The 15,193-nt window shown below is 28.4% G+C and overlaps 1 protein-coding gene across 1 annotated transcript; it reads left to right on the plus strand.

The window, feature by feature from the left end:
• The first annotated feature begins 504 nt into the window (after positions 1 to 504).
• Positions 505 to 2,340, plus strand: PFA-DSP1 (Phosphotyrosine protein phosphatases superfamily protein). Its single transcript, XM_078964959.1, has 4 exons — positions 505 to 810; positions 1,034 to 1,127; positions 1,715 to 1,816; positions 1,918 to 2,340. Exons 1-4 carry the CDS (start codon positions 575 to 577, stop codon positions 2,107 to 2,109), a joined length of 624 nt encoding a protein of 207 aa, XP_078821085.1. The 5' UTR covers positions 505 to 574; the 3' UTR covers positions 2,110 to 2,340.
• The last annotated feature ends 12,853 nt before the right edge of the window (positions 2,341 to 15,193 follow it).

Below are 15,193 nucleotides of genomic sequence, written 5' to 3' on the forward strand. Positions count from 1 at the left end.
GATCGGTGCACCCCCATTGCTCACCGATCGAGATAGAAGAAGAAAAAAGATACACAGTCGGAGACGAAGATCGAACAGATATTAAACAGATTAATTTCTATAATAAAAATATTTAAAAAAGAAAATACAAAGGATAAATTCAGGGGCAAAACTGTCATTATAAAAATGTTTAAAACAAATTGGACCAAACTCGCAAGAAAATGAAAAGTTTGGACTTCTAGTGCTAGTCCAAACTTTTTTGGACCAAAGTGGTAATTTTCTGCTAACCACAGGGACCATTTGTGCAGTTTTGTCTTAAATATAAATAACATTATTCCCTTTTGAGTTACCGTTTACGAAGGCTCTTTCATGATTAGTATTTTCAATTACTTGGGAAAAAAAATGAGCGTCGAAACTTGAAAGTCGTCACCTCTTTGTTAATTTTGACTAGCCAATCCAAACACGCCACGTATCACTTGCCGTCGCCTCCTTCCCCATCGTCCCCACACCCTATAAATAACATATATTCCTGCAAGCCACCATAACCGCCATAGCCTTTCTTCTTCTTTCACCTCTCTCAAAACTTCCCCTTGCAATGAAACTAGACCAAGAACTCAACCAACACGGCCGTGACATCATCAGAACCATCGAAGTAGTTCAATCTGTCACCAAGCTATCAACCACCGCCGTTGATAACTTCGATTCGAATGGGGAAGAGCTCTACACGCCTCCGCTTAATTTCTCCATGGTTGATAATGGCATATTCCGTTCAGGATTCCCCGATACCGCTAACTTCTCGTTTCTCAAAACCCTAGGCCTTCGCTCCATCGTGTAAGTCGCTATTTTGTGTGTAATTATATATCAATTGTTCTCTGTAGCTACAGGTGGTGTCGGAATAGTATTGTAAATTCATTCAAATCTGTAATTGGAGATGATTACGAGGTTTTTCAGTCGACGGCTGGATTGATGTTTAGTCATGTCGCTGCTTCGGATCAACTTGCGTGCTTAATTTAAGAGAGAATTTGACAGTTTATTTGGTGTTTTGTGTTTCTAGATATTTGTGTCCTGAACCATATCCGGAGCATAACATGGAATTTCTGAAGGCTAATCGGATCCAATTGTTTCAATTCGGAATTGAAGGCACCAAGGTATGGATCATAGTCTTATGATTGCAGTAATTGTTTACTTCTTTAGCTGCTTAGATTTGAAAATTACTTCAATTCTGTATTCCCCTCGTAGCTGAATTCGTTGCTTTTCTTCATGATTCACATCAATAACTTATATAATTCATACTTCAGTTTCCTACACTTCATAAATTCCTTTCTCAAGTTCCTACATTAATCACGAGCTTCTGGAATCTATCAGAAGCACTTGTTATTCACTTATTCTACCATATCCATGAAAATTATTCCGTTTGTTGCTTGAGATTTGATTTCCAAAGTAGCTTATTTCCTTTCTTAGTGAATAGCGATAGATAGTTGTACGTATCTTCAACTTGTTAATTCTGTTCAACATTCAAAACATGCATTGTCTCCATTATTTTGGAAGGTAATCTTCATCTCAGAACATACATGTGCATCTGTCCCCTTTCAATGTTCCTTTTTCACAAATATTCAAAGTTCATTGGGACCATAGATACTCTAGAACTAGAACAAGATTCCAAAAAAACAAACACTTCTTCCAATCAAGATCCTTAAGTTCATTCATTCATTCATTTATCCCATTATCAATGCAGGAACCTTTTGTTAATATCCCAGAGGACACAATCCGTGAAGCATTAAAAGTTGTTCTAGATGTAAGAAATCACCCATTGTTGATTCATTGCAAAAGAGGCAAGGTAAGAGAGATATAGTCTGTGTCAATGTCTATGTCATATTATTTTCAATTTAGGTCCCTTAAGTTTGACAATAGTACTTGTTTCCACCTTTTGGAATTCAGCATCGAACTGGTTGTTTAGTGGGATGCTTGAGAAAAATACAGAGATGGTGTTTGACATCTATTTTTGATGAGTATCAAAGGTTTGCAGCAGCTAAGGCTAGGGTTTCAGATCAAAGGTTTATGGAGTTATTTGATGCCTCTGGGTTTAAGGATATTCCACCATCTCCATGTTCATGTACCAAAAGGAGGTAAAACTGGAATAGGTGTTTCCAATGATGGTGGAATAAGACTGGAATTAGTGTTTCCATTCCCGGATCAAAATATGTTTAGCAATTCAGGAATGGTGTTTTCCATTCCTTGAGGATTACTTAAATTAGGTTTTCCTGGTGGTAGGAGTAAATTAGTTAATGTATTTAATTTAAAAAAAAAAAAAAAAATTGAAAATTAAAGTATTTATGAGATGGTTGCCTTATTCATCTCTAATTTATGTGCATTCAGCTGTTTTTACGGTTTTTACCACTGTGAATGAATGTCACCGATGTCTGAGAGAAACAATTTATGTTGAACATTGTAACTGTTATAGCAGTTTAAAGTAGCCCTGTCGAAAATACCCGATACCCGAATTACCCGCCCGATTTTTTCGGGTAACGGGTAAATCGGGTCGGGTAAATCGGGTATCGGGTAAATTTTTCCGGGTAATCGGGTTACCCGATTTTTCGGGTCGGGTAAAGGGTACATTTTTTGGATTTCGGGTATACCCGAATTACCCAAATTATTTTAAAATTTCATTTTTCTTATAGAGCTTGTATTATATAGCAAGTATTTGATCACACTTAAACTAATATCATTATTATAAAACATAAATATATTTATTATGACAATACGATACTAACAATATTAAAAGTAATTTTTATATATCATCACGTTCTTTAAAACTTAACTGTTTTCTATATTATAGTTTTTATTACAATTAACAAACTCATTATCTTGACGAAACTTTAAAACATGGCAAAACTTATGACTACATTTATCTTAAACATTTTAAACTTTTAAATTAAGATCTTTAGGTATTTGTTTTTTTAACATCTTATTAGATTAGATTAAGTCGTTACAAAAATACTTGATATCTCATGTATTATTGAGTAGAAAATCTCAATGTTCAAAGTTTGAGTAACTTCGTTTATGTCTCGTTTGTTTATATAAACAAGACTAATAAAGCACGACGTATTTATTCCATTAAATTTATTTTTAGGTGAAATTCAAAAAAAAAAAAATCATATATTTCGGGTAATACCCGAATTACCCAAACCCGACCCGATACCCGAATTACCCAAACTCGAATTACCCGAATTTAGTTTGGGTAGGGTAACGGGTAATTTTTCTAACATGAAAAACCCGAATTACCCGATTCGAATTACCCGAAACCCGAAAAAATTACCCGTTCAACACCCCTAGTTTAAAGTGGTCACAATAAAAAAAAAATTATTAAAATTAATTGGGTTTGGTGGAAGAGAAAAGGTGTTCTTTGTAAATAGAAAATATTCTACTAAAGCTACTAAACTTTGAGAATTACACATAGAAAAAAGGATTTTATGTAGAAAAATCTCATTATTTTTGGGAAAAATTTCCATGAAATCTTAAAAAAAGTTATACAGAATAATTTCATTATTTTTGAAAAATCACATAATCTATCATTTGCTATTAAAATAAAATAAAAAATTGATTTTTTTTCGCTAATTTGAGTAAAATGTTAAATAATTAGGATTTTTGTTAAAAAAAAATTGGAAATTTATCAAAAAAAAAGAATTCAAAATAATAGGACTTTTCTAGATAAAACTCTAGAAAAATTTATAAAAGTTTGGTATTTTCATTAGAATTTTGAGTTACAATGATAAAACCTAAAAATAACCAAAATATAACATTTTTTTAAAAAGATTGCCAAAAAAATACAAAAGAAAAAACCTTCACATCTTTTGTGTGCTACTTGATAAAATGACAATAATTGGAGGGCCCAATCATTAAATGACTACTTTTTTAATTATTATCACCAAAATAAACGTTTTTATTAGTGTTTAATTATAGAGTCTAAATTATATGAAAAGTACATTAGAGGCATCTCTAATTATCGATCTCCAATTATCAAACCATATGTATTTATACTTTTTTTTAGGCTTATACCCCTTTTTAATTCTTACCATACCTCCTAATCATTACATTATTTATTTTTAAATAACCATAATTATTATATACTAATGATTCCTTTTTATTCTCATCACTAGGTGTGAGAGTTGTGGACTACGGGTTTATTAAATATTAAATATTTAAAAAAAGTTACTTTTATATAAATGCGAACGATATAATGAATAAATAAATAATTCAATTTATACTAATAAAAAGTTATTGACATATTTTAAATAATGATGTTGAAAATTAAGGTGTAAACATTAAATATTTTTTAAATTAATTTTTGAAATAAATACAAATGAAATGATGAATAAGCAGTTATTAAATATATACAGATAAATAAAATTATTGACATATTGTAAATAGTTGTTATGAATCAAAATTTTCAAATACTTCTTTGAAGATGGGAACTGATTTTTCCAAGGATTATTTTACTTTATCTACTGAATAATTAATTGATGGACTATTATACCCTTCAAGTGGATCAAATGCATTTTACTTCATCTACTGAATAATTAATTGATGGACTATTATACCCTTCAAGTGGATCAAATGGGTCAAGCCAGGTGACCAATATGAGTTACGTTTTGTAAGAATTACATGGTTAAAAAATTTTGGTTTGTCACTTCAAGCACTTGATGTAGTTATCTATGCCACCATTGCAAACCAATTTGGAAGAATCCAGGGCCGGTCCAGACGGTGGGCAACCCGAGCGACCGCCCAGGGCCCACGACTCCAGGGGCCCAAAATTTATGGGTTATTTAGTTTATATATATAAAAAATTATTACCTAAATGATTTTTAGCGCCTAAAGTTGGTTGAAACTCAAATTAGCTAAAAATATAAACAATTTAGTTTGCTTGTTATTGCTAATTGAACACGTCTATATTAAAGAATAAATTATGTTTTTTTGAATATTTATTATATTTGTCTTTGAGGGGCCATTTTTTTTCTTTTTGCCTCGGGCATCATATATGTTTGGACCGGCCCTGGAAGAATCGTTACCCCCATGGATGGTGTCAAAAACGTTTTTGACATATCACATGACAAGATAGGTTTCTTACCTCCTCAAGGAGGATGATAAATAGGGAAATCCAAATCATCGTTGGCTCTAAAACAAATAGGGTGGGTGTCATGGAGGACTTGTACAGTTGTACCCTTTGAAACTTAGTCCAACTTCATGGTGTAATTAATTTGAAGAAAAAAAATTAGATATGATCATCAAAGTAAAGTAAATCTCAAATTTGGTGTAGTTCCAAGTTGCATAGTAGCGTGCGTGTTTTATGGCCTTAATTTATTGTGGAATTCACTTCCATATGAGTATTAATTATTCATATACTTATCAAACTAAATGTGTTTAGGGGTAAAATAGTCTATCCATTAGTGGAAGAATCAAAATATACCTTGGAAAAATTAGCTCCTTTTGAAGATGGTGTTCTTTTTCATTTATTAATCAGGGTAGAGATAGAGATGTATTATACACACATATTTATTTATAAAATTTGAAATAAATAATAAATTTGTTAGAATACAAATTAGAAGTCCAAAAAATTAAAAGTGTGTTTTGAATTCAAATATATCATCAAATACACCACATTAATTGTGTTACTAGAGCATCCATTTGAATTCAAATATATTTGTAAATTAATAAACATTTAAATACAATGAATACTTTACATATATCATAGTAGACTCGTTAATTAATGGATTTGATTATTGATTAATCAAAAAATAAATATACCATATAATGACATGTGGCATTTAAATAATTGTAAAATCTCATAAAATGACACGTGGCAAAAGCTTTGAGAAAGTAACAAGTTGCAAAAAAAAAAAAAAAAAAAAAAAAACATTCATTTTGTTAGAGAGAATTTTTTTTTAATTAATTACTAGGTGTGAGACATTCGTCCTACACGAATTTATTAAAAATAAAAGTTTAATATCAATGTATAAATATTAAATATTAAAAAAAAACTTTTATATAAATGTGAACGGTATAATGAATAAGCAAGTAATTCAATCTATATCAATAAAAAACTATTGACATATTTTAAATAATGATGTTAAAAATTAAGGTGTAAACATTAAATATTTTTTAAATTAACTTTCGAAATAAATACAAATTAAATAATTAATAAGCAGTTATTGAATATATACTGATAAAAAATATTATTGACATATTGTAAATAGTTATTATGAATCAAAATTTTCAAATACTTCTTTGAAGATGATGTTTTGTTTCTCATTTATTATGATAGAAATAGAGATGAATTATACATACATATTTATTTATAAAATTTGAATAAATAATAAATTTGTTGGAATTCAAATTAAAAGTTCAAAACAAATGTTTTGAATTCAAATATATCATCAAATACACCACATTAATTATGTCATTAAAGCATCTATTTGAATTCAAATATATTTATAATTAATAAATATTTAAATAGAATGAATACTTTACATATATAATAGTAGACTCATTAATTAGTGGGATTAATTATTGATTAATAAAAAAAATAAAGATACCACATAATGACATGTAAAATTTAAATAATTATAAAATCTCATATAATGACATGTTGCAAAAGATTTGAGAAAGTAAGAAGTGATAAAAAAAAAAAAAAAAAAAAAAAAACTTTATTTAATAGAGAACTATGTGTGAGACTCATATATTACATGAGTTTATTTAAAAAATAAATAAATATAAAATTCAAATATTTGAGAAGTTTGAATTTATAAGAAAAAATAAGAAAAATATTAAATTATAAAAATTACATTGTTTTTTTTTCTCTTTTAAATTTAAAGAAATGATTTAGATAAATAAATAAAGGAAATTAATGAAACTTTAATTTAGTAATTTTGAAATTAGAAGGAAAGTCTATTAATGAAATTGATATGCATTTATTATTAGATTTAAATAATATATGGAAATTAATAAAATAGAAAAACCATAAAATAACAAATAGAATAAAAATTAATTTAATTTAAGCATAAAATTACATTGTGGTAAATAAATAAGAATATGACATGTGGCAAAAAGATCTTTATCTATTAGAGTAGATTTCATTCTTTTAAGTTATAATATCTTTTGTTTTAATATAGGTTATGTTATTTTCTATTTTTATAATTATTCTTATTTTTATAATTTAGTTATGTATCTTTATTTGTGTGATTTAAAAAATCTATTAATTATTTTAACGTTTTGTTTGAAAACATTATTTAATGTTTTGTCCGAATAAAATTTTAGTGTTTTTCTATTCGTTGTATTCTTTAATATAAAATGTTCTAATATTTTTGAAGTTCGTTAAATAAATTTTTTAACGTTTTGTTCAAATATTTATGTATATATTTTTAACATTTTGTTCGAAAAAAAATTTTAGAATGTTTTTATACGTTTTAATTATATATAATTACTCCAAAATTCTATTTTGACTTTTTTTCTAATTTTATTCATTTTACATCCGATCTTATTTTAACCAAATAAATAGTTATTAATATCTTTAAAAAAATCAAGTAGATATATTTTTGAAAAACAGGTTTTTAATAGGATAAATGAATAACTCGAAAACAAAAAATGTCAAGTAAATATCATTAAATAACATATTCGAACAAAATATCAATATAATAATAATAATAATAATAATAATAATAATAAATAAAACGTGAAAATATAACATTATATTCGAATAATTTTTTAATATTTATTTTTGACGTTTTATTCATGAGATATTTTGTTTGAATAATTTTTTTTTTATAATTTTTTAATGTTTTGTTCAAAAAGATTTATGTTTTCACTTTTTGTTTTTCCTGGAATACATTTTTCAATGTTTTATTTTTTATGTTTTATATATATATATATATATATATATATATATATATATATATATATATATATATATATATATATATATATATATATATATATATAGAGAGAGAGAGAAATGGAAAACAATCTCAACTTTTTATTATTTTATCTAAACGGAAATGATGGAGGTGATATCACAAGTGAAAAGATAATAATTATAATAGAACCACTTTTTTATGTTATATTATAGGGATAATGACTTGAAAGAGTAACAAACTTCCGACTTTTGTTACATTTAGTCATTAAACTTTTTTTCGTTATCTATTTGCTATTGAACTATTAAAATTGTTCACATTTTACCCTTATGACCGGCTGTTGCCGGTCATAAAGGTAAAATGTGAACAGTTTCAATAGTTCAATGGCAAACATATAATGAAAAAAAATTTAGTGACTAAATATGAACAAAATCGAAAGTTCTTTTCCCTCAAAAAAGTTCAATGACTAAATTGAACAAACCTCCTATTGTATTATGTTTTAGCAAATTATTTATTTTTGTTAAATTGTAGTAACATTTGTTGATGAAGAAATCTATGAAAAAAAAACAAAACAAAACCCTGAAAATATATTTAAAAAAAAAACAAAACCGAAATAAAAAACCAATGGTTTGACATTTTCCAAAATAAAAAATCAAAATTTCCAATCTGATTTTGGTTTTACAAAAAAATGAACCATTCTCACTGATGTAAATTATGACCATTACATTTGTTAATGAAGAAATCTATGAAAAAAAAAAAGCAAAACCCTGAAAATATATTTAAAAAAAAAAACAAAAAACTAAAACCGATATAAAAAACCAATGGTTTGACATTTTCCAAAATAAAAAATCAAAATTTCCAATCTGATTTTGGTTTTACAAAAAAATGAATCATTCTCACTGATGTGAATTATGACCATTGGTTTGGCATGCGAAATTTGTGACATCCCATGAATATGTAGTTACAACATCGTCTGAAATCGTAATTCATAAAAAGGGGTTAGAGTATCACCACATGAATATGTAGTTACAACATCGCATGAACTCATAATTCATCACCTACAGGTTATGGGTCTGCTGGTGTTTCCACTGGGTTGTCTTGAATAATCCGTGGTTGCTATCTATACTCTGGTAGATGACTACATCGCCACATTGCTGGTAAAGGTTATGATATCTCCTTTCATCCTACATCACATATTCATCATCATCTATTTACCTAATTATCACCACCTTTCTATCATCACCTATCTCTCATCATTTTATTTCATCACACACCAACTATTTCATCTACCCATGTTTCATCCGCAACATATTTGTAGATATAAAATAAATATACCGTTTAAATCTTTTAAAACATGTATAATATCATTCATCCAGTATAGACAGCAAGTATTCAAATAATATACACACATAGCACGTAATTTATATAAAATACTTCATATCTATGTGTAAGATGAAAGTAACTATATATACCATAAATGCTTCCTAACTTTGAACCCCAATGTTTACTCTACTAAAGCTTTATATTCTCGGCTCTCTGAACCTAGAAGGGTCCAGATCTATCACACCAAAAAGCTCAAGATAGCTCTTCCTCTCACTCTACACACTCAAGCTCGCTAGGGTTCTCACTTATGGGAAATGTAGTTGCAATTGAAGGCCATAAATGCCTTTAAATATGGTGCGAGCCCAAAGATTTAGGGTTTCTGCCAACAGCGCGAACTCGTCGAGTCGCCTCACCGACTCGTCGAGTCCATTCATTAATCCGAGTCATCAGTCGCGACCTTACTCGACGAGTTGAGGCATCAACTCGTCGAGTCTCTCTTCTTAACTCAAAAGAAAAATACTTAAATGATGATACCTGGAAATCCGGATGTTACATTTTGTTTTTTATTTCATAGATTTCTTCATCAACAAATGTTGCTACAATTAAACAAAAATAAATAATTTTGCTAAAACATAATACAATAGGAAGTTTGTTTACATTTAGTCATTGAACTTTTTAGAGGGAAATGAACTTTCGATTTTGTTCACATTTAGTCACTAAACTTTTTTTTATTATCTATTTGCCACTAAACTATTAAAACTGTTCACATTTTACCCTTATGACCGGTAACAGCCGGTCATAAGGGTGAAATGTGAACAGTTTCAATAGTTCAATAACAAATAGATAACGAAAAAAAGTTTAATGACTAAATGTGACAAAAATCGAAAGTTCGTTACCCTTTCAAGTCATTATCGCTATATTATATTTCTACTAGCTTTATTAACTACTAATGTAATTCATCTCTTATCATTGATCATATTTTAATTTTTTTATAAAATTAACTAATTTATCTTCATCTTTATAAAATATTTTATGAAGTCTTTTCGCATAATTTGTTTATTTTAATTTATGTAATATTTATAAACTAAAAAAAATACTTCATAATAATATTTTAAAAAAAAAACAATATATTATAATATACGAAATTTAAATAATATACTATAATATTAGAGATTAACACAATATAAAGTAATTAGTCAGAAAATACATTTTTAAAGGTTAAATGATACAAGTAAACTAATATATGTTAAACTGAAAAGGTTAACTGTGATAAAATTCAATAAAATTTAAATATTATATATTATTAATCCAAAAACCAATTTCAATAATAATAATAATAATAATAATAACTCTTTAAATTTGATTAAATATTTGACTTTTTTTTTTTAAGTTACATAGCTTTTTTTTTCTTAATTTTTGTTAGATACTTCAAAGTCTTTCTATTAGCAAAAATAATGCATGATCTCTAATTGTATAAAAAGATAACGAAAATACAAAAAAGTGCAAAAATGGACAGCATGAATTCGTAATTCTGAGTGACAAACAATGAAAACGAATTTTGAAAAATAAATTGTGGTGTTTTGCAAAAGGGTTAATGTCACACGATTGGATAACCAATAGTAAGAAAAATGATAAGGAACTTTGGTGAAATTTGTCCAAATTTAGGAAGCAAAATGCATTAGTGATACTAATATCAATAAAATTGGTGCTCAAATTGGAACCATCATATTAACTGGTTAGTGGAGATTGGAGTTTCAAGCATATACAAAAATTTTAAGTTTTCTACCATTTGATTTGGTTTTTCTTACCGATAAAATGTATAGGTCTTCAAGAAATCTTAAGAACAAAAAGGTATGTTTGAAGACAAAGTTTAAGAAATGGTCATTTGTAGTTATTAGTATATGTTACAACTATTATTAAAAAAGGACCAATTGAAGAAGAAGAATGATAGATTAAACAAGTGAAAAAACGAAGTTAAATTGAGAAATGGGTTGTTTCTAGTATTTTATAAAAGAAAACATTACTTCAATACCTTCTCATGAATAAGTTGGAGTCTTTACATAGCAATTTCTTCTTAGTGGCCGATATTGATGAAAAGAAGATGTCATGGTTTAGTTGGGAGAAGGTGATTGCTCCTAAAAAGAGTAGAGGTGTGGGGGTTAGTAGTTTTTTCTCTTTTAATAGAGCTCTTTTGTTCAAATGGATTTGGTGTTTTCAGACTAAGCAAGTTGTGTTGTGGGTAAATGTTATGAAAGTTATGCATGGTGCTCATGGGTTTCTTGATCGGGAGCCTTTGGGTCATGGAGCTATGTGTGGTTAGACATTATTGCATATACTTCTCATTTACAGTCTAAGGGTGCGGATTTGATGTATTTGTGTAAAAGAAAGTGAGGAATAGTGAAGTCATATTGTTTTGGGAGGATGTGTGGTTGGGAGATGAGCCTTTAAAATCTAGGTTTTCAAGACTTTATACTTTGCATTTGAGTGAGCATATCATAATTGCTAAAAAGATGTGTATTATATCATGTTTTGCTCCTTTTCGTCGTAGATCTATGGGGGAGATTGTGAGCAAGGGGATGCTCTCAACTTTTTTTTGTCCTCGGTTTATTTGCCTTCAATTCAAGACGTGTGGATATGGACTATGGTTTGTTCAAGATACTTTTCGATTGTTTTAGCTTGTGCTTTGGTTGATGAGGCTTTGTTGGTTTCGACTCCTAAACCAACTAGATGGGATCGACCGGTGCCTATCAAGGTTAATGTCTTAGCTTGGCGATTATGTAGTATAAATTGCCAACGAGGTTGAATCTTTCTTTGAGAGGTCTTGATATTCCTTCCATAGATTTCCCTATGTGTGATAGTGAAGTGGAGTCTCTTAACCATCTTTTTTCTCTTGTAAGATTGCATCTGACATTTTGAATATGGTGCTCGGTTGGTAGGGGTGTTTGTTCGAGTTCTTTTCTCCTATGATGCTTGGTTGCTTTAGCACGATGGTCTTCATCTAAGGAAGGGTGTTAAAGATTTCTTGGAGGAAATCTTTTTTGTTATATGATGGCATATTTAATCTTTCACAAGCAAGTTGTTGTTTGGTATAGTCTAACCCAAGAAGGCATAACTATTTTAGAGTATTGTTACTCAGCCTTATTGTCGGTGTAATAATAGGTGGTTGAATTTTATTAATTAAGTGGGCTGGTTGTGCTATTGATCCGTTGATTTTAAAAGCCATATGCAAAAATTAAAAATGGTACCCTAAAATTTTGGATTAACAACATACAAGGACAGATTAACAACAGATATTGACATATTAACGACAAAATTGGGACAGAGTACCTACGGAGTAGCTACGGAACCATGGCAGATTAAAAATTTAGCCCCTGACGACATGACACTTGTGAGGTCGTACATCTCGCATGTGCTCACGGCAGCCATGCCTAGCTGCAAAACTCTATAGTTGCGATTTTGTAATGGTTTCCTTCCATTTAGTTGTTTTTGTCTTTGTTCGAGTATATTAATAAAATTCATATCGTTCTAAAAAAAATATAGTGTTTTTTTAATCTAAAAAGTTAAATAACAAATAAATATAATTCAAAAGTTTAATAATTAATTACAATCAAAACCTTTGACCTAACAATTTAACATGCTTTCTATCTAGTAATGTCCATATCATTCTATAACTTTTCACCTTACAAATACGTGCATCATATTAATACGACTCTCACTTGTGGCTAAGGGGAGAGATCTAGTTTTTGGTCGATGGGACATAACACTTTAGGAAAGGATTAGCACTTCCATTAATTGAAGTTTTCTAAATTTGAATTTCATGGTGTGACATTTAGACATGTATTGTCTTCTATCAATGCATGCTTTTCAATAGATACTTTTGAATATCTTTTAAGTTTTTAGTATTTGTAGAGTTAGATCTTTTCTAAAACAGAATCCAGTTACACATCCATAGTGAAGAGAGAAGATTGTATCACTTCTTTTTTACTTTAATGTGGTCATAAAGTGAAATTGAACTTGTGAATATATATGATCACTTGACCATTACAAGATTCCCATGGTCTATTTTTGTTGAAATTCCGTTCGACTTTGTTTCCCTTTTTGGATGTTGTAGTCATTATACTATATTCTTAGAATAAAAGCATGTGCTTTTCACATGGTGGTTTATTCCTATTGACTTGATAGTAAAGTTCAAAATACAACATAAATTATAAATATATAGTTTGTATATTTATTGATGTCATAACTCAATGAACATGAATAATTAATACGAAATGATGGAAACAATATAATATAATATTGAACTACATGAAATGAAATATATGATGATGCAAATGTTATCTGGATAGAGTAGATGATCCACAATCCAAGACCATCCGCTTCTACTAAAATTATACAACATAACTTACCGATATACGTGTGGAGGTAGCTTTTAGATGCTTAAAATTTAGTACATACTACATAACTTGTCACAATACTTTCGGAAATAGCCCTTATAATGGATGTTTTTGACGAATTTTTATATTTCTTAATTCTTATAATTGATGGAGTCATCCTTTTATAAAAGGCATATATGACAAAAAAAAAAATAATAAATAAATAAGAGTTGGAAGTTGTAGCTTTTATTTGTAGGAAATATGACTTATCAAGGTAATTAACTTTTCGGTATGTTCACATCTAGGTAACTATCTTTTTTTTGTACATATGTAGGTAACAAACTTTTTGGGAGTGTTCACATATGATCATTATGACCTGCTATAACAGGTTAAATCCTAAATGTGAACGCTTTCAACAAGTTTGTTACCTATATGTGTATAAAAAAATAGTTACCCAAATATGAACAAAACGAAAAGTAAAAATTAAATTACATGAATGGTCCCTGTAGTTTGGGGGAATTTGTGGTTTTGGTCTCTAAGTTATTTTTTTAAACTTAAATGGTTCCTACTTTTTATTTTTGCTGCACGTTTGGTCCCCATTTTACCTAAAAATACTATTGTGCCCTTATTAATTTATTTTTTTAATTAATTTTCTTATCTATGTTTATTTTTTACATATTTATAAAAATTAATATACCACACATATTTGTATCTCTTCGGATGATCCCTACTATTTATTTTTTAATTAATTTAATTTTTTAACTCAGATAGTCTCTACTATTTAATTTTGTTACGAACTTGGTCTCTGTCTTACCTAAAAAGACTATTGTGCCCTTATTAATTTTTTTTAATTAATTTTCTTGTTTATGTACTTATGCTTTATATGTTTAAGAAAAAATAGTAGACCTCACATATCTGTATCTCCTCACCATCCCATCTTTCATCATTCTCAACTTCTATTTATTTTTCATCTTTAGTGATATCGACGTCTTCATCATCACTTCTTTTTTCGGTCCTTCAACTCCGTCGAAACAACACCACAACCCACTAAATATGAAGAGACAGTAGGTTATGGTATTGGTTCGCCAGAGTTAAAGTACCAAAAAAAAGGACGGTGAAGACGTTGATGTTACTAAAGATGGAAAAGAAATAGAAAATGGGGAGGATCAGAGATGAGATGGTGAATGGTAAGACTCAAATTAAATTTCTCAAATGTGGTTTCAGGTTTACGGTGATAAGATATATATGTGGGGTATATTAATTTTTTTATAAAAAATAAATACATAAATAAAAAAATTAATTTAAAAAATTAATAAGGGAAAAATAGTATTTTTAGATAAGATTGAGACCAAACGCGTAACAAAAATAAACAGTAAGGATCATCTGAGTTAAAAAAAAAAAATTTAATTAAAAATAAACAGTAGAGATCATCCGAGGAGATACAAATATGTGTGATCTATTAATTTTTTTTAAATATGTATAAAATAAATACATAGATAAGAAAATTAATTAAAAAAATAAATTAATAAGGGCACAATAGTATTTTTAGGTAAGACGGGGACCAAACGCGCAACAAAAATAAATAGTAGGGACCATTTAAGTTAAAAAAATAAA

This window comes from Lactuca saligna, chromosome 7, assembly GCF_052625555.1.
Source record: "Lactuca saligna cultivar CGN05327 chromosome 7, ASM5262555v1, whole genome shotgun sequence".
Lineage (NCBI taxonomy): Eukaryota > Viridiplantae > Streptophyta > Magnoliopsida > Asterales > Asteraceae > Lactuca > Lactuca saligna.

Excerpts from the sequence above, each read along its gene's own strand:
- PFA-DSP1 (XM_078964959.1), top strand. The coding sequence starts at position 575 with ATGAAACTAGACCAAGAACTCAACCAACACGGCCGTGACATCATCAGA. Across the intron at positions 811-1,033 it reads CTAGGCCTTCGCTCCATCGT|ATATTTGTGTCCTGAACCAT; the intron begins GTAAGTCGCTAT and ends TTGTGTTTCTAG. Across the intron at positions 1,817-1,917 it reads TTCATTGCAAAAGAGGCAAG|CATCGAACTGGTTGTTTAGT; the intron begins GTAAGAGAGATA and ends TTTGGAATTCAG.